Here is a 27,538-nt window from a genome sequence, read left to right as displayed (position 1 = left end):
TATTGAAGTTAAAAACGTAAGAGCATCGCTTCCACTTTGTCTCGCGTCTCCCATTTCGCGCCTCTTGAAACGCTTATTTATCACGCTCGTTTATTTCGACTCCGGACCGATCATTAAGTGAAGAAATCGAAATTTGCAGCTGCAGCACCCCTGGAAGATATTCACGGCGCTTCGATGCTGCTGGACGGAGAGCGCGGGCAACGTCCGGTGCGGCAGGCGCAACCTAGTGCAGCACTACCCGAAGTTGCCGGGCCTGTTAAACTCGAATTCCGAGTCCAGGATGCTGGTGTGCACGCCGAGAAACGTCCTCTCGTCACCCGCCGTGTCCGCACGCGTCGCGTTCGCCGGCCCCCGGCAATCCCCCGTTAGAAAAACGATTCCGCTGGCGCAGCACTCGTCGACCTTCGTGGCGACGCAGATCGAGCTGCCGGTGGTGGACATAACGTGCAACTACAATTCTTATCGCTACAAGACCCTCGAGGACAGCCTGAGAAAGCGATACGGCGCGAATTACCCTCCGGGCGAGGTGGTGCTGAATTACATCCAATTAAACACACCGGATTCGAGGGCGGGGCTCGAGGACGACGTCGGCGACGACCTTCTGGATACTTTTGAGGGCGACGACGCCGGCGCCACGTACTCCTCCTCGGTGTCAACGAAGCCGGAAACGGAATACCTGAATCTCCTGGATCACTTTGTGTCGAGGGACGGGGGGAAGGCTCTGACCGCGGGCAAGTTTACCGAGACGCTCTCGTTCGCGGACGAAAGAAATCTCGAGCTGTCGTCTCACGGTACATGGAGCCAATCCACCTTGAGAAGTTCGATCGCTCAGGAAAGGGAATCCGGGTCATCTGGCAACCAACGTCCTTTGAAAGGTACGGGAGAAGTAAGTGCGCGATTTCGGGCAGTCGGTCATCCCCGATCCAGTCCGATCAAGACGGTTCTTGATTTTTGCAACTTTAATTTCCGCCGACTATTTGCAGACAGCGCCATGTCTGCGGGTGAAATATCGAATTCCATTTTTCAAAGGGTTTCAATATTTTAACGCGTGGCGGCTTGAACTTATTAAATACCGATTAAATATCGATGAATGTCGAATATTTAAGGTCCGATGCTAAGACGTGGGAATAGTCTTCGGGAATTAGCTCGGGCTTCGCGGTTCGTCGAACCCGGCTTTCGCCGTATATACGCCGAGAGAGAGAGAGAGAGAGAGAGAGATAACCCATTTTATGATAATAATCGAGCGTATGTACATCGCGGTCCTCCCGAATATTGTTAACACGCGTCGCTGCTATTCCTCTTGCGCCCGCCTTACATTCTCGTCATTACCGCGGCACGTCACGTCGTCGCCTGAATACTAATAGGCGGGCGAATACAGCAGGGGGTGCCGTGCATTTGGCTCGTCATTCGAGGAATCGTCATCGTCCTCGCTCTGAATAGGGAACCGGTAATGGATAGGAGGGCAGCAGCCGCGCAGGATAGCTCTCTAGGAATCGCGTCTATTTATTGATCGCCTCACCGGTGCATTGGAATATTCAATCCGTCTCTCAGGATTGCGATCCTGCGAGTACACGGCGGCGCGCATCTCTTTCTGTCACCGACAACTTGGACCATTTCTCTTCGCCCATCCCCCCCCCCCCCCCCCTCGGTCCGAACGGATCTCTCGCTAAGACAACTTTATCCCCTACAAGCGTAAGTAGCCTTCGATGTCGCGTTACCTATTAATGCCTTACTGATTGAGTCGTTCCGAATTCGTCTTAAATAGCAGTCTTAGTAGCAGTTAGTAACGGCTTCAACTTGACAGATTGAAAATGTAACGGTTCCTCTTCTCTTTCGAGAGAGAGAGAGAGAGAGAGAGAGAGAGAGAGAGAGAGAGAGAGAGAGAGAAGGAGGGGCGTTCTTTTTCAGTAACGAACGGACGTAGAAATGTATCTACTGTAAAATTTTTTCTTTGAGAGGAGTTAACGGATTAATTTGCAGTCGACGATGTCTACGGATCGTAATTTTCTCCTCTGTGAGACTCAGTAGCATCCGGTTCTCAAGCTTATCGCCCACGTGTTGTAGGTAAGAGGATAATGATCCCGACCTGTCTGGGTATTGAATACAGCCAAGGCGGCGGCGCAAATAGACGTCTCAGCAGCTTGCAGAGGGTGCTTAGAGGTGTGAAGCGGTTCGATCGCTTCAGGATAGACGGTAATCCCATCCCGTGAGCGCTGGCCAACCGGCAATCTGTCATGAAGTCAGGGGAAAACACACAGGAAAATGGTAAGTTTAGCGGCGAGAGCGATAAAAGTACAGCGGGGTCTCCGGCTGTGCTATTAGCTCTTAGTTTAAGCCGGAAACTCCAGACCGGAAGCTCGGGATACGGCTGCAGGTGCGGCAGCCTCGTGAAAAAGAGCGCGGTCAGAGCCGAACGTGAAACGTAAGAAGGAGATCCCGGAGACGGGAAGGTACGGGGAGAGGAGAGAGTGGTGGAGGGATGGCGAGCGGAATTTATAGAAACCTCTCCTCAAATGCGCGCTATCGAGTGAACGAGGTTTATTTAGCGCTTTTCGCGAGAGCTCGCGTTTCGGGATTCGATTGAAATGGCAGATAATTAACTATCTCTTGCGGGAGATTTCAATTGAGAAAACTTTCGAAGCGTTTTTGATCTGGGTTACATGATAAAGATATATTGACGTCAGATCTCTCCTCCGGAACAATTTTCCGCGCGAATGACTATCCGCGTTGATTTCGTCGCGTTAATTGCATTTTGTTCACTTGAAATATCAACGATGATATTTATCATACAACGGAACGGTTTAAATCGCGAAGAGTGATCTTAGTTAATTTTGGAATATCATATGTAATGAGGAATATGTATGAAAGATATCATATGTAATTTAATAAGCAATTAAATTTTAGCAATTAAATTATCCAGAATTAACGTTAATTCGATAAATTCTATGATATCTTCTTCTGTCGGGGAAATGATAATGTGGCATAGCATCTTTTGTCAACGAAAATGTAATCGAACGGAACGGCGGAGTAAGCAAGCATTCCGAGTGCTCGGGTTCGACGTAGAACGAGATCTGATCGGATTTCTGGCAAAAAGGGAAAGGCTCGGGAAAACATGCAGCAGGCAACAATAGGATTCCGCGACAAGTCGATTTGTCGTGGAGTCAAGTTCGTCGACACGTCATTTGTCGCTGTTACATTCTTGACGCACTCTCTTTTCTTTATTATTCGTTTTCTGCCGATGTCCACGCCGACGTCCCAGCGATTCAATCGCACCGGAAGGGATTTTGCCATGACGGGAGATGTTAATAGTGTGAAGTAATTCGAAACTCTGATACGCATTCGCCATGGAAAAATTAGACTTTCCGCGAATCCACTTCGACATGTTTCAAATATATCCGCTCCGCAATACGTTATACGTATTCTCATCTTGCACATCGCGTTAAAAATTATCGAGATCTTTATTCCCATTGTCGTGTTTAACTTTTATAATTCCTTTTGACAAAAGAAAGAAAATTTCATGATTATTTTTGTACGTATAAAATATAAAGAAAATTGACAGATTTAATTCGCACAGGAATAAATCTTTGAAAAATAGAGGAAGAAATTTGTAAAAATTTATAATTAAAAAATCTGTATTAAATTTTGCTCTCTATGATGATATGGATATGATGAATAATTCATGTTATTCGGAATTCATCTATGTTATTCGGAAAATGACTAAATAAATTTATATTAGGAAAGCTATTTTCTGTTAAGTTAATTTCTAATTGAAAGTGTTTTCTTTACAGACAATATTGTTTGACCTCTTCGAACAGGCTCGAACATGCTCTTGATTCTTTTCACCTGTCATGTATATGCCACAAAAAAAGAAGAAACCTTGTTACATTTTTTATTGTGTTGTATTTGCCCGAGATTCTCGGTCGATGACATATTGAACAAGTGCGGCAGGTCAAACGGCGGTGGCGTCGAGTGTGCGGAAAGATCGATGGCTTCTTTAGAATCGAAAGAGAAGTCTATTGCCGGAGAGTGGCGTCAAATTGACTACGTCCTAGTCCTGCCATTTATACGCGTCGCTAACCTTTCAGACATAAAATTGGTCCATAAAATGCGACAAACGCGATAAAAGGGAAAGACAATGTGTTTCTAGTTTACCTTATTAGTCTCGGTAGATTACGCTTTCGCTTCGCGTTTCACGGAGATGAAATCTTTTTTTTTTTTTTTTTTTTTTTTTCGTTTAACGCACGAAGATTATATATACTTAAGATACGTGAGATACTGATGTATCTCAACGACGTGTTACGACGCGAGCGTAGAAAGCGTCTGTTTAGTTAAAAGGGAAAAGGGACAGGTCGTTGACTTCCTCGGAGAGCCGAACTCGGAAATGTCAACGCGCGACATTGAGTTGACTGCTTTTAGCCCCGGCATTTATATTCATCGGTAACTTTGATTGTGCGCCGTAGGAATTGAGAATGGTCCCCGAAACGAAGCAAGACGGCAGTAAAACTTCCGCGGGGACACTGAACGGGCGGGGAGAGAGAGAGAGAGAGAGAGAGAGAGAGAGAGAGAGAGAGAGAGAGAGAAGAAAAAGGGAAAGACAAGAGAGGAGGAGAAGAAGGAAGGTGGACGAGTAGTGAAATAGGCAAATCCCATGGCACTCCATCCCGCTCTGGCAGCGAGTCTGCCAGGCTCTGGGGAGAGAGTGGGCTTCTGTTATACCGGAGCTTTTATTTCCGAAGCATCGATCTCCATAAAGTTGCTCCTGCGAAATGAGTTCCTGCGGTCTTCCCGGAGTTAAACCTAAAGCGCTTCACACCTGCAGAGATATCTAAAACACGCACGCGCGCGTGCGTGTCTGTGCAGTTGCGCTTAATTAAAGAATGCAACTGACATCTAGATGTCTAAATCGTCGTGGCGCGTTCCTTGCATAAAACAGAAGCCATCTGCATATTCAACAACGTTATGTTACACATTGTTATTCGTTAATTAAATCGATAAACTCAAATTGCCCATTTATTATGGAGATATTGCAGATGTTATATCAATTCCGGTAGGAATATTCCCGGAAATGATTTTATTAAATTTATCACGATGAACTAAATTTTATTAAATTTTATTAAATTAAGGAATTCTATTCAGGCTAAGCAAGTTCATTCTGGGTCACTCGAGAACTTGTCAGGATCAGATTACAATTTTAGACAGATGAAAATAATTGAGATTGACAACTTGTGTACAAAATTATTTTCAAATCTGCACGGAGATTATTAATGTAATTATCGAATGTCTGCGTTTATTTATTAATTTATTTATGACACATTTTTGACACGTATAACAAATTCTAAATAATCCCTACAAATTTATATTGAAGAAATGTGTAATTTTTTTCTTTCCAATAAATATTTTTTATTTAAAATCTCGTTGAATTTCGCTAAATATCGCATGTTCCAAGTGAATTATCTTTTCAGACGTCAAACTGGGATTTATAGATTTTATATAGATTTTATAGATTTTCTTGCAGGTCGCAGGCATCGTATCTACGGTATGTAACAAACGACTCTATATATTCAGATTTGCGACTGGAACTGTACGCAATCGAGTAATTCGAGGGAACGCGCCACAGAAGCGCACTCCTTTCTCTTCTTCCCTGTAAGTACGCCCTGTTAACACAGTATTTACGAGTCGTTCTTCGTTCCCCCGGGGCTAGTCAGCGCTAGTTGGCATCGGATACGTTATTTTCCTGCCCGAGGCGAGTATTTCTCCCTTTTCTCTCCGGTTTTGTCCTCTCGGAGCTTCCTTTCTTCTCTTTTACGGCACGTGCACGACGTTGCTTCCTCGTCAACCTCGCGACTTCGCCGCGCTCCCAGTCGATGCTACCCTTTTAATCTTCCGCGCTTCCTCTCTCTCTCCGAGAGAGAGAAAATTTATCCTTCGTAAATATAGCTGAAACATTGGCAAATCGAGAGATTTCGCGAAACACGTCGTAGCGAGGCGGAGGCGGAATCGAGGTGAGCCGTAGCGGCAAATGGCAATTTGGCCGTCACGTGGCCTCGAGATGACGTTTATGACGTTTAATGCGCGGAGCGAGGACGGCGCGGAAGGAAAGAGGAGAAGGAAGGAGAGACTCCCGCCGAGTCATCAGATATACAAAGAGGTAACCTGAAACTTGAACCCGAGACATTTCTGTTCTATTCGATTTTGTTTTGTTATGTCTCGCGGCGACGCTGGGCTTCGCTCTCTCTCTCTCTCTCTCTCTCTCTCTCTCGCCTTCCTCGTTGGTCCGAATGTCAAGACGAGTACGTCGCGGGACAACGGTGATACGGGCGGACGCGGACTCTCAGACGTTCGCAATTGTGACAGCAAAATGCACACATAAGGTAGGCACCTGTGCCTCACGCGTTGCGACCGCGGACGAAATCCGCCGGAGATCCCCGCACCAAGGGGTTGTTGCCGTTGCCGCTGCTGAAGCGGTAAAGAGGAGACTCTCTGCCTCGGTGCCTCGGTGCGGAAAACTGACGCAACGAGAACGCGAACGCGTTCCTCCCGTTTTCTCGAGAAACGATCTCGCGTTATCCCTCAGATTCAGACTTCAGAGGGGGTTTTAGCCCCTGTGCAATTCGTGCTGCTCCGGCATACGGAAGAGTACGAGGTACGAGGTACGACGCGATTAAGCGTCCGAAACCGAGGGAAAGTTTAAAGCGCAAAACTATGCTAATATAGCTACACAGCTGCTCATTCGAGGGGAAAAGAAAGATTAAAGCGGAGGTGTGCCATCTCGACCTCGCAGTTGACCCTTCATTAGCAAATTTTTTGCAAACAAATCACACTGCGTGTTGAATAATATGCAGGAAGAAAGATTTCATTAGGTGTTGTGCGTAATGGAGGAAATATTAGGAACAGAAATAAATATGAAATTTTGAAAATGAAAATTTGGAATAAAGATTAAATGTAATGCACAATAGTAAGTATAAGCAGGGAAAATTACTTTTCAAAAATAACAGCTGTTATTCGTTTATCAAGTAAAAAAAGTAATTAGGTAATAAATTTACTTAGATAGTAAAGTTACTAGTTATTATTAATTCTGAAAAGTAACATTATCGTTATTGTTAGAAACGATTCGTTATTTTTTTAATTAGTATTTTTTTAATACTAAAACGAAATCAGATTAAATTAAAAAATTACTTTTTTTCATATTTTTTGTTAAACTATTAATATTAGAACAATAAAACTTTTTATCTTAAATTTGCAAGTCTACAAAAAATTTAAGATTTTAAAATATTTAAAATGCAAATAAAAAAGATTGTGGTTTTCATTAAATTCATAAATATAGTCAAATTTATTTAATTATTTATAATCAAATTTTTTTTATCCTTACACTTCTCACAATTTTCTGTTTCTCACAAATTTTTAAAAGGTAATTATAGATAATAATAAAATCTATTTTTATAACTGATTTATGATAAAATATTTTTAAGACAGTCTTAAATATAATGACGGATTGTGAATAATTAAAAATTATGACGTTGAATATATAAAAATTATGTCATGAATAGATTCAAAATATAAAAAGTGATGATAAAAGTAACTATTAAATTCATTATCCTTACTGAAAAAATGTAACTACGTTACCGTTACAGTTAAAACAAACGCCGTTATTAAAAAAAGTAACTGTAATAACGATGTTAACGATATTAACGATAACGATGTTATAAATAACGCGAGAAATAACGAGTATTTCCCAATCCTAAATATAATACAATTATATTTTATACTTATTTGTGTCCATTGTATGTTTAATCTTTATTTAATTTAATTTTTATTCTAAATTTTTATTTCCAAAATTTAATATTTATTTCTAATATCTGTTCCTGATATTTCCTTCATGTTCATTGTTTGCAGAGTTTTATATTTACTATTTCCTATTTGTTTGACTTACATTTGTTTGATTAAAAAAATATAATGTTATATGAAAAATTTATTTGTTTAAATGAACAAATTATTATTTCGTTGCACTAGATCGTATTATTTGATTAAATAAATAACGATTGTTTGAAACAATTCATTTCGATGAAATAACATATTCTTTGATTATAAATATTATTCAATGAAATAAAATATTAACCTGCAAGCAATATACAGCAATATATACCGTTGGCAGAAGTAAACGCAGCAAAGTTATGTTTCTCTAAATAAAAACCATACAAGATAGAATAAAAGATACAGATATTATGAGACCATTTCAAGCATTTCTAGTGAAATGGTTTTTTCAAGACGAGTCTTCAAAATGAAAATCTGTACCCAAATGGAGTTACTTAAATGGGAGGCTCCAAAATGAAAGTAAATTAAATATTACTTTGATAATGTTAAATTTTAATAATATTTATTATTTTGATAATATTTATTTATTAATTAAAATGATAAAAAAATGTTTTTAAAGAAATTTAAGCATTTTTTAGTCATCTTTGACAACTTGATGTTTAGGATTTTTATTAAAATACATTGTTAGATTATATAATGCATTTTGTGTGTGTGTGTGTGTGTGTGTGTGTGTGTGTGTGTGTGTGTGTGTATGTGTGTGTTAAATGAAATAATGAAATAATTAAATTGTTTAACAAAATCTCTTTTTTTATATGATATTTATTATTTAAAAAGTCAAACAATTGTGTTTCTTAACAGTAAATTAATTGCATTATTCCAAATAATAAAATTGTTGCGTTAAGAAAAATTTAGTAAATCTAAAGAAATATTTCTGTCTGTGTATAATAAAATATTATTTTTCGAAACACACACACACACACACACACACACACACACACAAATTATTAATACATTATATAAAATGACAGTTGAGCGCGTGCTCAGTGTTGGAATTTGTCAAAAAGAATGTTTGCTATGAAAATATTTTTGACGAATTCCGCGGATTGAATTAAAACAGACTTCAAAAGAGAGATTTCATAAGAATGTTGCATTACTCGTATGCAGCACGAGCTCGCCCCGTGACGTCCCCGCGGAGCAACTACATTAATCCTTTACGTGAATGACTCTCAAGCTTAGAATACGTTTGTATACACACGCGTTTCTCGATTCCTTCGAGACATTTGTATTGCTCCTGGCTGAGATTCACCAAGAGAAATCGCAACGCGCACCGCATTCCGAATAAATGCGCCCGGCATTTCGCCCCGCGCGAGATGCAGACACCGGGGAAAGCGAGGGAAAAACATAACACGATCATTAAGTGAACTAGACGATAATAATCTGTCGAACGCACGATTTGTCCGTCGCGGGATTAGAGTTCGCTTATATGTCAAGCCGGCAAGATAAATCAACGTCAAGCAACAATATTGCGCAACATCGACACATTAGTTACACGTAGATAAATTACGGAAACGATCGCTCGCGTAGTCGCGGATTGGTGCGAATAAAGAAAGATGATATCTTTGTTGAAAAGTGATATACATTTTGATCGATGAAGGAATGATCCACTGGGAAGGGGAAAGCTTTTGAGAAATTTTCGACGTCGACGTCGTCTTTAATTGACCGTCTTATATCTTTGATAATCAAAATCGCGGTGCGAAAAACTCGAGGGCTGACTCGAGGGTTGTCTCGCAAGATCGAGGAATAATGGCACCGATGGGGCGGAAGGATACGGGGATTGATCTTTCTCTTTGTCTCTCTCTCTCTCTCTCTCTCTCTCTTTCTCTCGGGGAACAACTTATCGGGACGGGGAAGCCGTTTAACGGTTCGTTACGAGAGAGCTCTTTCGCACTTTACTCTGGTTTCAGTCTCTCCGGCGTGAGCAGCGGAGTTTCGGGAGGGATTCCTCGGTACGTGGGAATCATTCCGAAGACGAGAGAAGACAGGTCGCGAACGGAATATCCTACAACGTCCTACAATGTCCGGACTGAAAACTTGTTGTCGCTTTAAGCTACGTACTTTAAAGCTACAACGCGAGAACTACACAAGGAAGTTCCGCCGTTTCCGACAAATGAAACAACAAACTTGAAATGAGTCGCGATATCTTCGCTTTCGATTTTTATGTTTCGATTTAAATGTAACTGTAAACTTATTCGGCAGATTCCGCGAGATTTTTCGCGAACGAGAAAATGTCAATAGAACTCGAATTGACATTTCCACTGCGCCGAGCTTGAAAGGAGCAGTCGCATCAAGATTGTGCATACGCGGCCTTCGCCGCGTCGCGATGACTCGAATACGTCGCGGAGTCTCGAGGAGTCATTAAAACGACGTTAATTAGCGCAAAAAAAGAAATTCGAGATTTCTTATGTACACGGGGCTTATGTGCGCGAAGAACGAGCATATCATTGAGAGCCATAGGGCGGACGTTTCAGCATCGCGTGGCATGCACTTTCGCGCATATTATACGCCGCCGTGTTAGTTTGTGCTCGGCGGCGCGACCGGGAAAAATTTCGCGGTCCTATTAGCCTTTTCGCGGCGCGCTAATTAGTACCGCGGCAAGGGTGGCGTGGACTTTCGTTAGGGAGACGTTGCTATACGGGCGCATCCGCGCGTTCGTGTTCGGGGCGCATTATATCGAGATTGATCTTTCTCGTTGGCATTTGTAAAACGCGACTGAACATACATTACCGCGCCGTATCCGTCCTATCTTGACGCCGACTTTAAGTCGGCAATTGCTCTTGCTCTTTCTACCTGCGCGAGTGAGTTTTTTTTGGGGGGGAGGGGGGGGTTCAACTCTCCCCAAAATTAAAAAAGAAGAGTCGAAGTAAAGTTGTGATTTACAAAACCTAATATTTTTCTCGTTTAAAATCAAGAAACGAGGATATTCTAAAACATTCAAAAAAGTAATTTATTAACTTAAAAAAAATTGTTGTTTATGTGTCAACTTGAACTTGATAAAATCTCCTGCCTTCGGAAAAAATCCTGAATACGTTCATGCTATGCTCGTCTTGCGGAATGACTCTCATCGCGACATGGCGATTCGTAATTAAAAATATAATAAAAAATCGTGTACAGCAAATAGAAAAATTGGCGGTTCATTCATAAGAGTACGGGATTCATGGAATTCTGTTTTGCGCGCTAGAAAAGTTGAAAAGATACCGCTGAGAGCGAATTGTGCAAGCACGCTCCAAGTGTGTGTGTATCGGATGGATAAAGAATTCAGTGAGAAGAAAGTAGCAAGCGTTGACGGAGGCAGACGAGGGTTTTCTCATGGAAAAACACGTCCTCACCTATTTCCCGAGCAGAGGAAGTTTCTTTGTGCCTTCAAATTAAGTTAGACCACGTGGAAGACGTATCCTCAAACTTTTTCTTTTTCCCCGTTCGTCTTTTTCATCCGCTCATCTTGTCTTCGTCTTCGAAGTCCCTCCACCTATCTTGACTCAGGTGCCACTTCATAAAGTGAAAAATGCAACGATTCGATCGCGCTTTATAAAGAGACACTCGATTCAATAAACCATCAGAAATCAAGCCGGATCGATGCCGCCGATGGAAGATTAATGAGAATAACGCTCGCGAGACTTTGCAGAATTTTTATTTTCGCCGCGATCTTCAGAAACAATTTTACGTGTTTTATTCGCCCCAATCGACACTTTTCTTTACCTTGGATTACTTCAAACACCTTAGACAGAATTGCACTCTCTTTCTCACCGAAGAAGGGAAGAAACATTTCTATCCGGAGTGGCTGACTGAGGGGAGCACTCGTCGAGATTTTATCGATTCGAAATAAAGCAATCGCGCGTCGAGTGCTGTTTAAATACAACCCGCCTTGTGAATATCGAAATTCCGCATTGTGTGTACAAACATCGTTGTAAAGGATAAGCGCGATTTCGCCACCGCGTTAAATCAAAACTCGAGACGAGAGACGGACCGCCATGACAGATTCCCGGCCGCGCGATTCCGGGACTCGGTTGGGGGGGGGGGGGGGGGGGGTTGGCGAGTCAATGGAAAAGTCGGCGAGCAACGTCATTGTCAAAAGCAGTAATAGCGACGGAAGCGGCAATGACCCGTGCAAAACGCGTCGGGAGCGACGGGACTTTTGCGCGGCAATCAGGGTAAAGCGCAAACTATTCAAGTTGCGGGCTTTCACCGTCGACTTGCAAGCTCCAATTTCTTTCTCTCTCTTTCTCTCTCTCTCTCTCTCTCTCTCCCCTTCTTTCTCTCCTTCTCTCCCTCTCTTCTGCCTCGTCCATCCGCTCTTTTCTTTTTCTTTCACCGTTCTTTTCCCTCCTCATCGATTCTCCACTCCTGCCCCCCCCCCCCTCCTCCGACACTTTCTCTCCTCGAACACATTCTCTCTCTTTATCGTTTCTGTTTCTTTTCAGGCCTTCCGCACTGTATACAAAGTGGAAGCACTAAATTGGAAACCGCGACTTTGTCGGCGCTATTGCGGCTTCTTCTTCTTCTTTCCGCCGTCCCGGTTTCACCCTGTTGGTTGCCGCTTTCGTTGCCTTTTTACTCTTCCTCTTCACCTTTACCCTTTTTTTTTGTTTCCGCAGCGTGGAGAGGACCGTTACTCTTGCACCGAGTCGCGAAGGCTCGCCTTGACGTGAGGACAGATCGCCGTTACAGTTGACATTGGGGGGGGGGGTCTAGATTTATTGAACGCGTTGTTCCCGAAGCAGTCGGCTCCAATTGAATTTACAATCGAGGAGAAAGGCTTCCCCTTAAACCCCTTAAACCCCTCGAAATATCATTTCTCTCTTAGGGCGTACGAGGTTGTCCCGCCGGCAATAGATATTCGCCGGTATTCGGGATAATCGATCGTCATTACCAGATGATATCATCAGGAAATTAACATTACGCAAGAATAATCGGTGTCCGCGATAATAATATGGTGGTTAAAAGATCGAGAGTTTATAGGTAAACTTTGCTGGTGCATTATGCGCAAAGTCCCTTGAGTACTTTGGTCTTACCGCAACATTCTACTGAAACCTGTAAATGGCTCTACTAAAATGTCCATGAGTGGATGTTCGGATGGAGAAGTTTATGCATGGCTGAGAGAATTGTACGCATGATGGAACTTGCGAAAGTTTTGCGAAATACTTTTGTACGTCGTATAACCGTATTTCTTGGATAGCAACATAAAACGTTATTACTTTCGAACACGTTAGATATAAAATTTTAGATTTAATAAAGATAAGTCTCGGTTATTATTACCAATGATATCATTATTCTATCCAGAACATTTAATATACTTAAATAACTTTGTTCAATTTTCCGAGTGAATATTGGTTTTTATACCCCCCTCCCCGTTCCTCTTCCCTTCCCCTCGTAATTCATCATACTTCTGTGACGAAAATAAGGTTGACGTTAGAGGAATTATTTAATGCTCGTCGTATCTATAACTTTTAATTGCGATCGCCTCTCTCATTGAACGAGAACGTGATAGGATTATTCTCATCTAACTTACTCATCGGTTTCCACTGCGAACGAGTGTAGATAGCTATCGGGTAGATGTAATATATGTGGAGGTCGATCCACCTGAAATTAATTAAGACTGTTCCGCAAACGTCGATTACTATCGTTTAGAAATCCCCGATAAGGGACATTGTTACCCTCTGGGTAACTGTCGGAACATCGTGAAATTTATCTGACCGTTTCTTGTTTCCGGTTTCGGAGCGCGATATGAGAATAACTCGATAGGATATTCGAATTACTCACGAACGCATTTCCGGTTCGCCTTATCTCTCCATGGGATTAGTTGTGCGTCTGAACGTGCCTTTCTAAATCTGCGAGAAAGAATCTCGCAATTCGAGAAGTATCGGCGAATTTTTTAATAAAGTTTACTTCAACATTTGCTCCACCTTCGTAAACAATCGTAAAACTAAAATCAACAAGTCAAAGCCAATAAACAAGCGGGAAAAATATAAGTGATGCGAGAAAAATATTTAATATAACATAAAACAATATAATAGAAAACAAATTAATTTATTCAGATTATTCAGAAATTAAAATAATACGTCAACCGACAAACAAATTTAAAAACTTGTACGTTTCGGCTACACTGAGCCTTCTTCGACAGATTAAAAAAAATTTTCAAAACTTATTTTGACTTGTTGATTTTTTGCTTTACACACACACACACACACACACACACACACACACACACACACACACACACACACACACACACACACACACACACACACACACACACACACACACACACACACACGAGCTGTGATATTTCTAGTTATCTGAATCCTTTATAAATTTTCACGATACGAAGTTTCAGGGAGTAACGCAGCATCTGCCATTCGCATTCGTTTTATCGCACGATCCGTTTGGGATATCGATCGGGAAAAAGCCGCACACGCGAGATAAGAAATCTACGATTCGATCTCCGGGATTAGCGGGCGAGACTGTTTAACTGTTTGGACAGTCGGCAGCGGGAAGTTGTGGGAGTTGTGAGATTAGGGATAACCGAAACTATCAATAGAGTGGGGCAACCTAGCCACTGGTTTGTTGTCGGGCGGGTTTCGTAACTTGCTGTTGCGCTATATAAGTACTATAGTTAGGCGGCCGCGCCGTGCATATATACATAGCGCAAGTGTACAGCTTACTTGTCGGATTGTTTGCACTGAGTGACGTTACGCCCGGTAACTGCTGTAATTATTATTACCGTGTAATAATACGCGCTCTCGTGTAATTCACCCTTCCCCCCCCCCCCGCTAATTATCATCCCAAAGTGGGATCGGTGATCGACGAGAGGGCGAAATAAACCCGGGGATAAAGCAAGGATTAACGCTTGTCAGCGCAACGGCAGAATCGAACAATCTGAGGACCTCTCATCTCGATTAGAAAAAAAAAAGAAAAAAAAAAGAAAGAAAGAAAGAAAGAAAAAAAATCCGGAATAGGATTAATCGTTTTCGGTTTCACGTCAGAATGCGTGGGATTTTTGTTGAAAGCCCGAGCGCTCCAATTGTTCCGGGGTGCACCGAGGGGGGGTGTCAACCCTCCGCCGCGCCGCGTTTCCCCTATAAGACAGAGCCTCTCGCGCCATGGCAAAAAAATAGCACGCGTTTATTGAACGTTGCGAAATAATAAATCCGTTGCGCCGCGGAAGAGAGAGCGCGAGAGAGAGAGAGAGAGAGAGAGAGAGAGAGAGAGAGAGAGAGAGAGAGTAAATCACTCAGTAGTAAATCACTCTGCAGTTGCAAAGTTGTTCAACTGAACGTGACCGATGTGTGCCCCGCACACATGGAGCGTACACAGGGAGGGAAGGGGAGGAGAGGGGGAGGGGAGTGGGAGGAGGGGTGCGAGTTTACCGGCGGTGAATTGTACGTTGCGTTAGATTTAGTTAGCATAAAGGGCTGAATTCCATTTAACGTACTGAGTACGGCGTAAGACCATAACGATACTGTGTGTTAGAACTTTTGCCACCCGAATTAACGCTGGTTATATCGTGCCGCTCGGACAATAACTTTCGCGCGGTATGTATATAATTTATGCCACAGTTATAGAGAATACACGCTTGGCGAAACATCCATTCTCCCCCTTTCATCCGCATCCGTCTAATAATTACCTAATAAAATGAATAACAGTCGCAGTAATCATCGTTGCCGCGTTAATCGTGCCTCTCCTCTCTGGGGCTGTCACCTTAAAGGGGAAAATTTTTTATTTTTTTCTTAATTATACTTTTTTCTTAATTATATTCGTAATTAATTCCGTCCTACATTTCTCTACGGTGCTCGTCGGATACTTTAATAAGAAGAATGCAGAACCGTGTCTTTTTCGTTCTCTCAATTTCCCGCGTATCACGTTACAATCTGTGAAAAACATGCTCGCGAAATGTACGCGTTTCGCTCGATACAAAACTTCCCCCTCACGTTAATTAGCTCGCGAAAAAGACCGCTAATTCCAGGGTTAAGTTTCACGACGCGCTCGCCTTTCATCCCCTGCACAGATAAACGTAGAAGCCGACACTTCTCCTCGTCGACTTCGGTATGGTTCAAGTGACTGGACATCTCGTCGCGGCTTACGGTAGTCGTTTTCCCGTTTCCCGAGTAAAGACATTTCGATTTCGTTTTTTGGTTCCGCCGCCTAGGAAGCCTCCGATGCCTCATCGCCGAATAGCTCGACGAGGAAATTGAGAAGACGCCGTAGGGTAGCTATGAGACATATTGGAATTCCAGAATTCACTATCCTATCCTCCACATCTCTCTCTCTCTCTCTCTCTCTCTCTCTCTCTCTCTCTCTCTCTCCTCCTTTCCCTCCCTCTTTCTCTCTTCATCTTCTTCTCCTTTTCTTCCCCTCTGAATTTTTCGTTTCCTCTTTTATGCTGGAAACTACCTGCGCCGTTTCGCCTACCCGCAGCCTGTTTCGGAACTGGGGCAACGTCGAAGATGTCGTCGTACGTGATTGAATATCGATTATGTGTCGAGTCCCCGCCGCTCTGCCTAGGTACCCACGGTTAGCCGAGGACGTAGTACCGAGGGATGAGGATGACAAGGATCGAGAAAAGAGAGAGATTGGGAGCCGAACGAGCCGTGAACTCCCTTCTCATTCACGTTAGTTTGAGCGGTTTTCTGGAATCTTAACGTCAGAGTCGGGCGACGCCTTCTCGGATCGATTGAATCGGGCTCTTTTTTACGACGTACTGCAGTCTGCTGTGTCTGCATGACACAGGTTGATTCTCCGTTAAGCTGCAAAACGTTTATTTACTCTATCATAGAATTATTGAACGATGGTGAGTGTTCCTTTGTGGGAAAGGAGAGGATACGTGTTTGATCGTATAATTTTTTTTCAATCAGCTCAGTATACTCGATACATCTCCGAGATTCTTAAAAAGAGAATCACAAGAAAGAAAAGTCACACTGAATTGCTTCATCTAATATTTGTTCAATATCCGTATTTCGCATTCTCTTCTATGGTGCTTTGTTTTGCTGAGACTCAAATTTCGTGTCGATCGACTCGATATCACTTTAACATCGATGAAGTCTTTCCCGACGATTCGCCATTGAATACCAAATGATGCCGTCGTAATCCCAACAATTACCATTATGTTACATCGTAATGTTCTGAAACTGGCCGTTAATTATCGAAAAAAATTTTTATACCGTATTAATTTATTTAACGTATATTCTTCCGAATTATATATTCTAACAGCTAAATTGTTTTTAATTTTTCACAGCACTCCGATATCGTTCTCTTTCAGGCTAAAAATAATGTACGAGCGATATTTTATACCTACAATTTCTCTTTTCAGTCATATATATCTGCGCTCCATTTTTTTTTCCCTCTCTTCCGTTGAATTATCATATGATTGGTATTGCCATGCGTTTGCTTTCATTTACGACGTTTCACGTTCGCTTCTTTTTTCCCGATAGCTGCACGTGATTTTTCCCTTCTCGTTATTTTCTATGTCGCACCATGCAAACACGCTGAAAGGAGGGCTAGATAAAACACGATCCTACCCCACATGGAGCCTCGAGGTAGGCGCAACTGCAAAAGAAAATATTGACTTTTCCATGAAAGTCGCTCAGGAATCTGCGCACGCTATACTTATAGCGCGAGCTAAAATGCGTGATGGCTTCAGTTTTACATTTATTGCAAAGAGAAGAGGGAAGGGAAGAGGGAGGAAAAGGAGGCGGAGAGGGAGAAGGAAAGCTTCTTCGCTGAATTTTCGCTGCGTGATAATGACGAAAGTTATCTCTCCAGATTCATAAATTTCCCTTTGAATCTGGCTATTACAATCCCAGTATCCCAGTTTCTCGAATGATTGAGTCGTTCAATAATTCCTACGCTTTATATTCACAAACTCGTCTACATTATTTATTCAGCTGTGACCGTTGTTAGTATTATATATCTTCATTTGTTTTACTGCACTGCGGTTCTTTTATGCGGACCGATTTTTCCTTCATCTGATAACCAAATGGAGATTTTATTTTCTCAATTACTGCTTATATAACGATACCGTGATTACAGCTCCAACTAACGATTCATTTCCTCGATATCTGGTATCTCCTGTTTTAATCACGGATTACATTATTCGCAGTGTCCTAGAAATCATATTTTTATCCCTACATTTTTTGGAAAATTTAAAATTCTTTAATAAATATTTAATTAGACATTGCTTTTTCAGAATCTTATTAAGTCAGAATTTTATTAAGTTAATTCTGGACAAAAGTTGTATTAATATAATAGGTTCAGAATTAAATATTCTCTATAATTATATTTGTATTTCTAAAATGTATTCTGCCGAAAATACCATTTCCTATTTTTAAATACTATTCTATTTTTAAATGCTTCTATCTTTTCAAATGCAATTTTCGGTATTCATAATTTAAAGAAATCGCGTAATTTCTAGAATACTTTGTATGTATAGACTTCGCTCGTGATTCTTAATCATTCCTCGCCCCGGTCTTTACTTTCGTGATTTGGTTCTCGCCAAATCTCATGGATTTTCACTCTCATCCTTCGTAATCTCGTTTAAGACATCTTCCGCGACCTCCGCGTATTAATTTGCATTTTTCTCCATAGAAACGTCCTTTAGCCACGATTCAAATACAAACCGATATTCTGGAAATAACAATCGTCACAATTTTTAAGGAACATTTATTCCCGTGTGAAATAATAATATTTATATAGCATATATACGGTATTTAAAGAGAATTATATTTTAAAAATTTCTCGATCGATTCACGTCGGCGCGTTTACACTTCGCAATTCACTCAAACTTTAGATATCGTTATTGCGGTCGCGATATCGGGAAATTGCACTAATCATAAGGAGGCGCGTAAACTTTTAGAGCAAATAGAGCAAGCAGAGAGATCGTGTGCGCGGTGTAAAAGATCATTCGAGGACGATAACGAGACGCGCGTGGTAAGAGGGAGGGCTTCTCCGCCTTCCCTCGCTTTCGATGACGAGATATAAGGACGGGGTTCTGCACGTCCCGTTCGTCCGTGGAAATAAGAAATGTCATTAAAGTTTCTCTCGATTCTGCGTGTCGATCCTTTTTCCTCGAGCGAACCGACCTACCGTTCGAGAGTTGCCGATCTCGCTCAACCCTCCGCAACCCCCGCGGAGCGACACGGCACCCTTTCTGATTATTCCTTATTCTTTAGGAGAAGGGAAAACGACGACAGTGGTGGCTCTGGTAGTTATCTGCATTGGAAATTCAGGAGCCGGGAGGAAGAAGAGGTTGGTTAAGGTGGTGACCGCCAACGCGCGAGAGATCCTCTCCGTTAGCTTCTTCTTTTTTCTTTAATTTCTTCCACTTCTCACCGAGCGAGCCGTGGAGTTCCTAATTGCGAGCTCCGATTGGTTATTCCGAGTGCGCGGAGGCGATACTCTCTGCCCTTCTTGCCGGCTAGGATAGACAAGGACCGAGCACAAAGTACGGGGCCGAGTATCCTTTCTTTCGCCGTTGCCGCTCTTCTTGCCGCTTTACAGTTTCGCACGTGCCCGGATTGCGGCCCGAATGCCCCATGAATATTGCGCAATCCTTTGAAAAACTTCGTTAAGGGTTATTTCTCGAACCTCTCGATCTCCTCCAGAGAAAGGATATTATACCGAATGGATAAAATATGGATGGCCTCGAACAACGAATTTATGCAAATATTAGCTCTATTGTAATCTCTTTGGAGATAAGCCGCGCCTTAATTTCACTGTCGGCACAAATATCAGATTAATTTTGGAGTAAACGTTGTTGAAAGTCGGTCCCGTCCGAGAAATATCCCTTGAACTTTTCATCGACAAAGGGGAGGAGGTAAAATTAGGGAGTAAAATAAAAAAATTATCGATAATATATATTCGCAAATTCTATTTCGCGATGGGACAGAGAGAGACTTTGCTCGCGCAGAGGGAGAGAATTTCATTTTCCAAAGTTCACGGAGGGGTGGATAGGATTAGATTCTCGCGCCTGAGAATCACATATAAAATCACGGCGCGAACTTCGATCGCGCGCTACGGTAAATAATTTGATTTTAGCGGCGTCATTTTTTCCACGGCGCCTCGCGCACGTCTTTCACAAGCATCTCTCTCACTCTCTCTCTCTCTCTCTCTCTCTCTCTCTCTCTCTCTCTCTCTCTCTCTTTCAGCCACCCCCGACCGCGCCTCTTATTTCCGCATCTAATAATCCGACGTACGTGGCCGTCGTCCGTCGAGACACCCAAGACGCAACAGGATGCGCCGGCAGAATTCGTTCGTTGTAATACGGCACAGTCCCATGAATAATAATGTTTACTTCGCTGTGAGGGAGATGCAGAAAAGGGGGATGCGCGCACACCCCTCGGCTGATTGCGTCAAATGAAGCGCGCCGCCTGCGACTCTAAACGCAGAATCCGCGCTGCTATCGCCGTTGCTGCCATTGCTGCTGCCGCTGTTGCTGTTGCCGCATCGAATAAATCCGCATCGACTCTGCGAACGCGCGCGCGCGCGCGCGTATTGAGTTATTTCTAAGATTTCTTTTGCCTTTGCCGTATTCCATTTCCATAGTATTGTATAGGCGCCATCAGTAGCGCGCCGCGGGCGACTGAAAGCGGCAATAATACGAGCGCGGAGGGGGGTAACGCTAAGGAATAAATATCAAGGATGAAAAATTTACAATGGTGGCAATTCGCCCCCCCCCCCTCCCCTCCCGCCCCTTCCTTCCCCTCTCAGGTAAAACGCGCATTCCTAATGCAGAAATGCATCTCGATACCACTTTCATGGCACTCGTGTATATCGAGCGAAGTGCGTACGACGATTTTGAAAGTTGTAAGTTCCGTCACATCGGGAAAGAGAATTCTATGAAGATGTGTCATGGACAGCCACGTGGCGCAGCCACGAAGGGATGCGCGCTCGCAAAATTTCGGTGTTCACGTACGGTGAGTGCATACCGGCCGATTGGACCGGCGTTGGTTTTCCGGTAGTCGGCGTCGCGATTAATTTAACCAACGGCGAGTGGGAGTTCGGTCGCGGTATGATAATTAAAATTTGTTGTCGAAATGGCAGTAGAGCGTTCCAATCTCGTCGAGAGAGACGAATCCGTCGCGTTTTTACTACGCGGTGTTCGTACTACGGAGAGGACATCTCGCGCGCGCGAGAAAGAAAGAGAGAGAGGAGGGGAGGAGGGGGGGGGAGGGCGGCAACGGGGGATGAATACGCGGAAGGGTGGATGGAGTGGACGAATCGCGCGAGCGATTCCGTTTCGTTAAGCAATTCCGACGCGTTGCGTCCGATAACGTCCGAAATGGCGGGGGCTGCGCGGGGAGGGAGGGGTCCAGGCGTGGTGCCTCTCTCATAACGAATGAATTTATTCGCGCGCGAGTTTACGCGGGCAGCGTTCGCATGGAAAATTTACACGGGGGGAGGGGAGGGGAGGGGAGATTGCAGAACGGGGTTGCAGGACAGAGCCGCCAGATAGGGGAATACGCCGACTTCGCAGAATTTCATCTTCTTTTTGCCCAAGCTCTCGCTCGTTCGCTCGCTTGCGCGCATCGCGGGCGCCTCCTCTCCTCCCCTCCTCTCTCCTCCCTGGTCCCCCGTTTTATCTATGGCTGCTACACTTCGCTACCACCGTGGAAAACGTCGTAATTCTTTGGCCGTTTCTGTCGCCGGCTGTGTTTCGATCGCGTGATTCCGCAATGGGTATTAGAACACCGCTGCGTATTGGAACATTTGGACCGCCGGATGTGACTATTTCGTGTAGGTAGTGCTATGTACCGTTGCGATGTCAATATATTCGGCTATCCGGGCGCCCGGTTAACGTCCGTGTCCTGAAAGAGATTAAATTAGGACAGTAATTAGTCTAATTAACTAATATCCCCATTCATAGCTCCCTCTCTTTACTACGGTTACTCGCGAACAAATATAAAGCTCTATATCTTTAATCTTTCACGCGTGCCCAAAATAAACATATAAATAAACATATAAAGTTTTATAATAATCCCGTAAATGGCAGGATACATCTGTTTGCAGAAATGTGAATATATTCAGAGTCGGCTATTATTTATTTACATGATATATTAATCTAAATTTTGGATTTTATTAAATTGACTCTGGACCATAGTTTAAAGCGAACATATTTCATATTCTCTCAATGAAAATCCTCTCTTATTCTTTCTCTGTCTTCCTCTGTATCTGTCTCTACGATTAATTTCATGAAATACGTACATTTATTAAGTACGTAAATAATATTTATCTTATTAAGTATTCATAAATTGATTTCATTTTAGAAAGACACATTTATATTAAATATATATATATAGATTCTGTCTACCGAATAATGCTGTCTATTATTCTGTTTCTTGACATTTATATTTATCTTTCTATTCTTGAATCTGCCCCGCTAAATTTTGTCCCTTGTCATTTCGATTTGAAGTAGACTAAAAACTATCTTTCTGAATTCAAGCACAGAGTTTTTCATATATGGAGTATATTAATAAATTGTACGACATTGAGTGTTTTTTACATTTGATTTTTAATAAAATGTGTCTATCCTTGTCGTGCCGAATATCGCACTTTTTTGTAGGTCAGCATTATTGTTTTGTAATCAGTTCTGACACACATTCTGCAAGTTTATGAAAAAAATCGATGGCTCGATAAAGCGTCCCACATAACGACACGCGTTGCGTGTCGTTATATTATATTTTTTTAAATCGCGCATCGAAATTGAGTTACGCTTCTTGTACACGCGCGATATGGATGTGTCACGCGATTGGAACTGGATTAATTTGACACGTCGTACATATGTATATGTGTATTTTTACAACGATACGCAGTTATGCGCATTCCCACCCGTGCGTTCGGTCATCCCGCATATTCGCGTACCTTTGAAAGAAAAGAAATCGATTAATTGAACCATCGATCTGAGATAGGAGACGCGGCCGTTTTTCGAATCTTTTGTTCTTCCGTTTCAGATGGGCGCATTGAACGGCTCATAAAGATTCCCCGGCAGTACACGCTTTTCAACGCAGACGTGAGTTTCGTAACAAGTTTTACGATAGAACAGATTGCAGCGATTCTGATGGAGTAAAGATTAATTGCGCCCGCCTTCTGCTTTTTTATATCGTTACGTTTCACTCGCGCCGCCTAATTCTTCCGTATACGCAATTTTTACCTTCACCGATACTCCTCCCCGCCTTTCCCCGGGAATTAAATCGATCTTGACTTCTTTATCCCCCCTCCCCTCCCTTCCCCCCCCCCCTCCTCGACTTTCGTCGGTTTTCCGCCGTTACCATTTTCACGCGGTCTCAATCCCGTGATGATCGTCATTATCGTTGCCGCTTTCTCATCCCCTTGCGATTTGAATATTTCGAGTCCGCTCTTCGAGACCGAAACCACGATTTCAACCTCCCTCGCCAACTATCCTCTCTCGATGCAGACTTACAGAGATGCGGCGATAACCCGCTCATTGTACAATTTCGCATCTCACATGCAATACCACGGAATGCGATCGCGCCGCTTAATTTCTACATGTTTGTTTCCATTCCGTCTTATCGTGCCGCATCATAAACGCGATTCCGTTCTTATCTTTCGTGGCACGAACGGACGCTTTCCTCTTCTCTTGTTTCTTTTATATATATATATAAATTATCGATTTATCGATCTTGATGAATTTTCTAACAAAAATCAACTATTTGGAACTGGATCACACCGCGCAATTGCACTCAGAAAAAAAATCGTACCAATAACTAGAAATTTGTACACAAATAACGCCTCAACTATGTGTAACAAAATTGTAATAAGATCAACAAGTTATATGAACCAAGAAAATATAGCAATATTAATTATTTGTTGTAAACTGTTAGATAAATTAATGTATTATATACTGTCGTTGTTAGTATGTATTTTTTAAACTTATCTCAATGATATTATGATTACTTCACAAAAATATTTTTCTAAACTGGAAAAAACTGTAATATCACATTCTATTTGTATAAAATCTATATAATATGTAATTATAGCTGAGCTACTATTTCACTAATTAATAATTCACGTATATTGTTTACCTATATTTTTATTGTATTCAATATCACTTATTACTTTGAAAATCTAATTGCACATACTTAAATTTCACAAATTGTCATAAATATAGTCGCCGGAACCATTTTGTTTTCTCTTTGTAGCGTGCTTCTCACCCACTTTGCGATATCCCACGTAAGAATCGAGCAGCATACCGTTTTAAATTGACATACTCGCGAGAATTTTCCGCAGTACGGGGCATGCTTCCGTTTATTCGCACATGATTGCCCCAAATCGTCGTAAGTCACGCTGTCGGAGTTAACTCTAGCCGGTCCTCGTGAGTAGTCCGTCCTCGTCGCGACGGAAACGTTTCTCGATATTCCGCGCGCGTATCTTGCAAACGAGATTCCGACCGGAGAGAAGCGGAGGTGGGAAAAAAATTTCAGCTGGGTCGCGAAGAAGGTTGTAAAGACCAAGGACCTTATACGCGGAAAATGTTATAGCTTGCGCGGGATTTTCTGGAGAACCACAGATTCTCCTTCATCGCAATCGCTCCATCAGGGAGACGAGGATTCTCGTCTGGCAAAAAAAAAAAAAAAAAAAAATATTAAGAAATCATGGATTTAGCGTTACGGCGAAATTATCGAGTCTCGTAAGTGAATTATCCGTCCATATATCTTTCATCTCGAGTGCAAACCAAAGCGGAACTATTTACCCGGGGCTAATATAATTTGAAATTGTAATTTACACTTCCCAGACTGGACGAGCCATATCAACAACCCTTTCCGAGCGAGCCAACAGGACGGTGTACTTCGTCCCGGCGGAGATTCCGAAATGGCCGCCTTAAATCTCCCAAGACAAACGGCAGATACACGACACAATTTCGTCCACCCGTGGAAGACGCTCGCGCGGTAATCACTGTGTACTTTCGGGGCGCCAACAAAAAGCTCTAAAGTAGTACATCAAAACTCGAGTATGTCTCGGAATGTCATCCGGCGGGGGGGGATAAAGGGAAGGAGGAGGGAAACGAGGGGAGACGAGGCCGAGAGACGGGCGGCCGTGGAAGGGATGAAAAAGAGACAGGAAAAAGCCAACATTAAGAGGCGCTGAGTTGGCGACACGGCAATCTCAGGAACTGGCAGGAAAAAATCCGCCCGCCTCCGACACTTGAAAAAAGAACTCGCTAAAAGGTCGTTAAGGTTAATGTGCCGCGAGAAGACGAGGGCCTGAGAGCGTCGCTTACTTGTCTGCGGTTCATTTCGGGGGTGTGGGGTTGCTGCTGAACGTTCGTTGTGCCGCGGTCAGGATGCTTAGCTGAATATCCAGGACTAGCGACGAGAAGGGATGTCTCGTCACGCTGTCGTGTCGGGTCGTATTTATTCTGCGTCGTTAAATCGATTTTGCGAAAAAGCGCTTGATTTGCGTAAAAGCGTGTACGAAAAGCAGCCGCAAGAAACAGCTCTCTTTTTGCGACTATATATTAGCCCATTAAATAATTAATTTATAACTCATTATAAATGAACAATAAGTACTGCTATTAATATATTGATACAAGAATAAAATGATTGTTCTCGTGTCGCGATGTATCTCATATTACAATAAATTTTATTTGTCGTGATTAAATAACGCGAGCATGATAGCAAAAGATTTGCATCAGACAGAAAAGGATCGATCAAATAATGGGTATAATTTGCATAGCTCAAATTTGTTAAATACGCATAATTTTACTCGGTATTTCATCCAAGAAATTAATTGTTATTAAAAGGGGCGATTATTCTCTCCGTACGGGGTGAAATGAAGCTGTGTAGCTGCGAAATACAGAAGTTTTCAGTTTGCAAACTTTCGTTGATTATGCTGTTTGTTATCATTTCTGTTGAGTGTTCGTATATAAATAATTTTATCGAACATGATGTAATAAATATTTGCTAACCATTGCCATTTCAATTTGACTCAAACGGTTTCTTTAAATATTTCACATTTTTTAAATAATTTCATCTTGTTATAAATAACGAAGTAAAATTATTTAACATATTTTACATTTTCTTTCTGCATCATATAAATGCGAATTCTTAATAAAAATCTATAATTTTTCACAACATTTAGATATTAATATTATTCATAAAAAATTTAATACAAAGATTAATATTACATAGGTTTCTTGAAAACGCTGAAATTAATAAATACAAAGCTCTAATTCTTATACATTTTTGACGAACGAAAGATAATTAATTAAAAAGATAGCACAATGTTGCTTAGCGTTCCACAGTTCTGAAATCCCAGCACGGATTGTACTCTGCCGGCATGTTCTCGATTAATTCAATTTGCATCTGTTACTTACACGATACGATAGACTGGAGTACACAATAGATTCCACATCGATTGAATTATCTCTTCGGCATGTTCGCCAACTTTCCCGGAAGGACGACTGTATTGCATAATTTTGCGACGTGCGTGCGATTGCGAGCCCGGTCCGGCACGCGAAGGGTGGTGCGCCACCCTTGCATTATTATGTCGACGGAATTGCGTTTTACGACCGACAAATTTTATTATGTGAACCCGGCTCGCGCGCAGGTAGGATGGCAAATTCGCGGGGGCATAAAAAGGAGGTGAGAGATTACCGGAGAGGAAAGAAGAAGAAGAGAGAGAGAGAGAGAGAGAGAGAGAGAGAGAGAGAGAGAGAGAGAGAGAGGAGGACGCTTTTCGCACTTCCAAATCCTTAAAGCCCTTTAAGCCCCATGGTGACGCCGGATCTCACGTAGTCCCCGAACGGCGAGCGAGGGGGTCGATGAGAGGAACCACGGAATAAGCGCCGAACGATGGATGAATTGGGGCTTAACTCTGCGGCGGCGCGATTTGTACGCTCGCTCGTTTCCGTCGATTTGAATGGTTAATTCGCCGATTATCTCGCCGACCCGACCTGCCTCTTAACCCAGCCCCAAGGACGTGTCGTGCTTTATGGTCTCCGCTGGGTTTGGATATTTCATGATGCATACGGAATAAAAACGCTTCCGATTGTCGGATGAAAAGCTTCTGCGATTGTGACAATTAGGAAAATTGTAGTTGGAAAAATATGCTGTAATAAATAAATACAAAATCACACGTTGCACGTTTTTTTTTATGTACAACATATTATTTACTCCATACACTTCCAATATTGCCGTTATGAGGGAAAAGGGTTGCGAGATTTTCGTTACAACACATTACAGAAACTCGCGAACGATATATCCTAGATAAGAGCTATTGGTTAGTCAGCTCGTTCAATGGAAACGTTGTTCCCTTGAATGGCGTGCGCACCGAGCTAAAAAGGGATGGGAAAAACAAGGGGATGAAGTATAAGCCCGACGGTGGGAAGGAGACGGCAATAGACAGATAGATAGATAGATAAATCGAGAAAGAGCGGAAAGAGAGATAGCCGGCGGGTGCGAGAAAGCGAGGTGAAACGAAGGGAAAAGAGTACGAGTCGGGCGGCGAGCACGGCGTGAGATTCTCAGATAAAATATCCAATTTAAAGTTTCATCGTAATTTTACGATTCTTGGAAGTAAATTAATAGTATTATCTACTGGCACTTCCAACCGCCGTCCCCGCGCCGCCTTCCTATCGCAAACCCCCTCTCCCCCCCCCCCCCTCTCCGGCCCCTGTCGCTTTCCACCTAGCGCCAGCCGTTCGCTTACCTGGCCCCGG

General features: G+C 42.6%; 1 protein-coding gene across 1 annotated transcript; it reads left to right on the top strand.

Annotated features, from left to right (window-relative positions):
- Nucleotides 1-271: 271 nt before the first annotated feature.
- On the top strand, nucleotides 272-27,258 carry LOC148935407 (uncharacterized). The gene is made up of 3 exons (XM_089081651.1): nucleotides 272-875; nucleotides 2,065-2,265; nucleotides 24,614-27,258. Exons 1-2 carry the CDS (start codon nucleotides 281-283, stop codon nucleotides 2,208-2,210), a joined length of 741 nt encoding a protein of 246 aa, XP_088937777.1. The 5' UTR covers nucleotides 272-280; the 3' UTR covers nucleotides 2,211-2,265; nucleotides 24,614-27,258.
- The last annotated feature ends 280 nt before the right edge of the window (nucleotides 27,259-27,538 follow it).

This window comes from Pogonomyrmex barbatus, unplaced genomic scaffold (assembly GCF_055798465.1).
Source record: "Pogonomyrmex barbatus isolate J1 unplaced genomic scaffold, ASM5579846v1 scaffold5, whole genome shotgun sequence".
Taxonomy (NCBI): domain Eukaryota; kingdom Metazoa; phylum Arthropoda; class Insecta; order Hymenoptera; family Formicidae; genus Pogonomyrmex; species Pogonomyrmex barbatus.
Note: the sequence above shows the minus strand (reverse complement) of the source record. Positions and strands in the feature narration are given on the sequence as shown.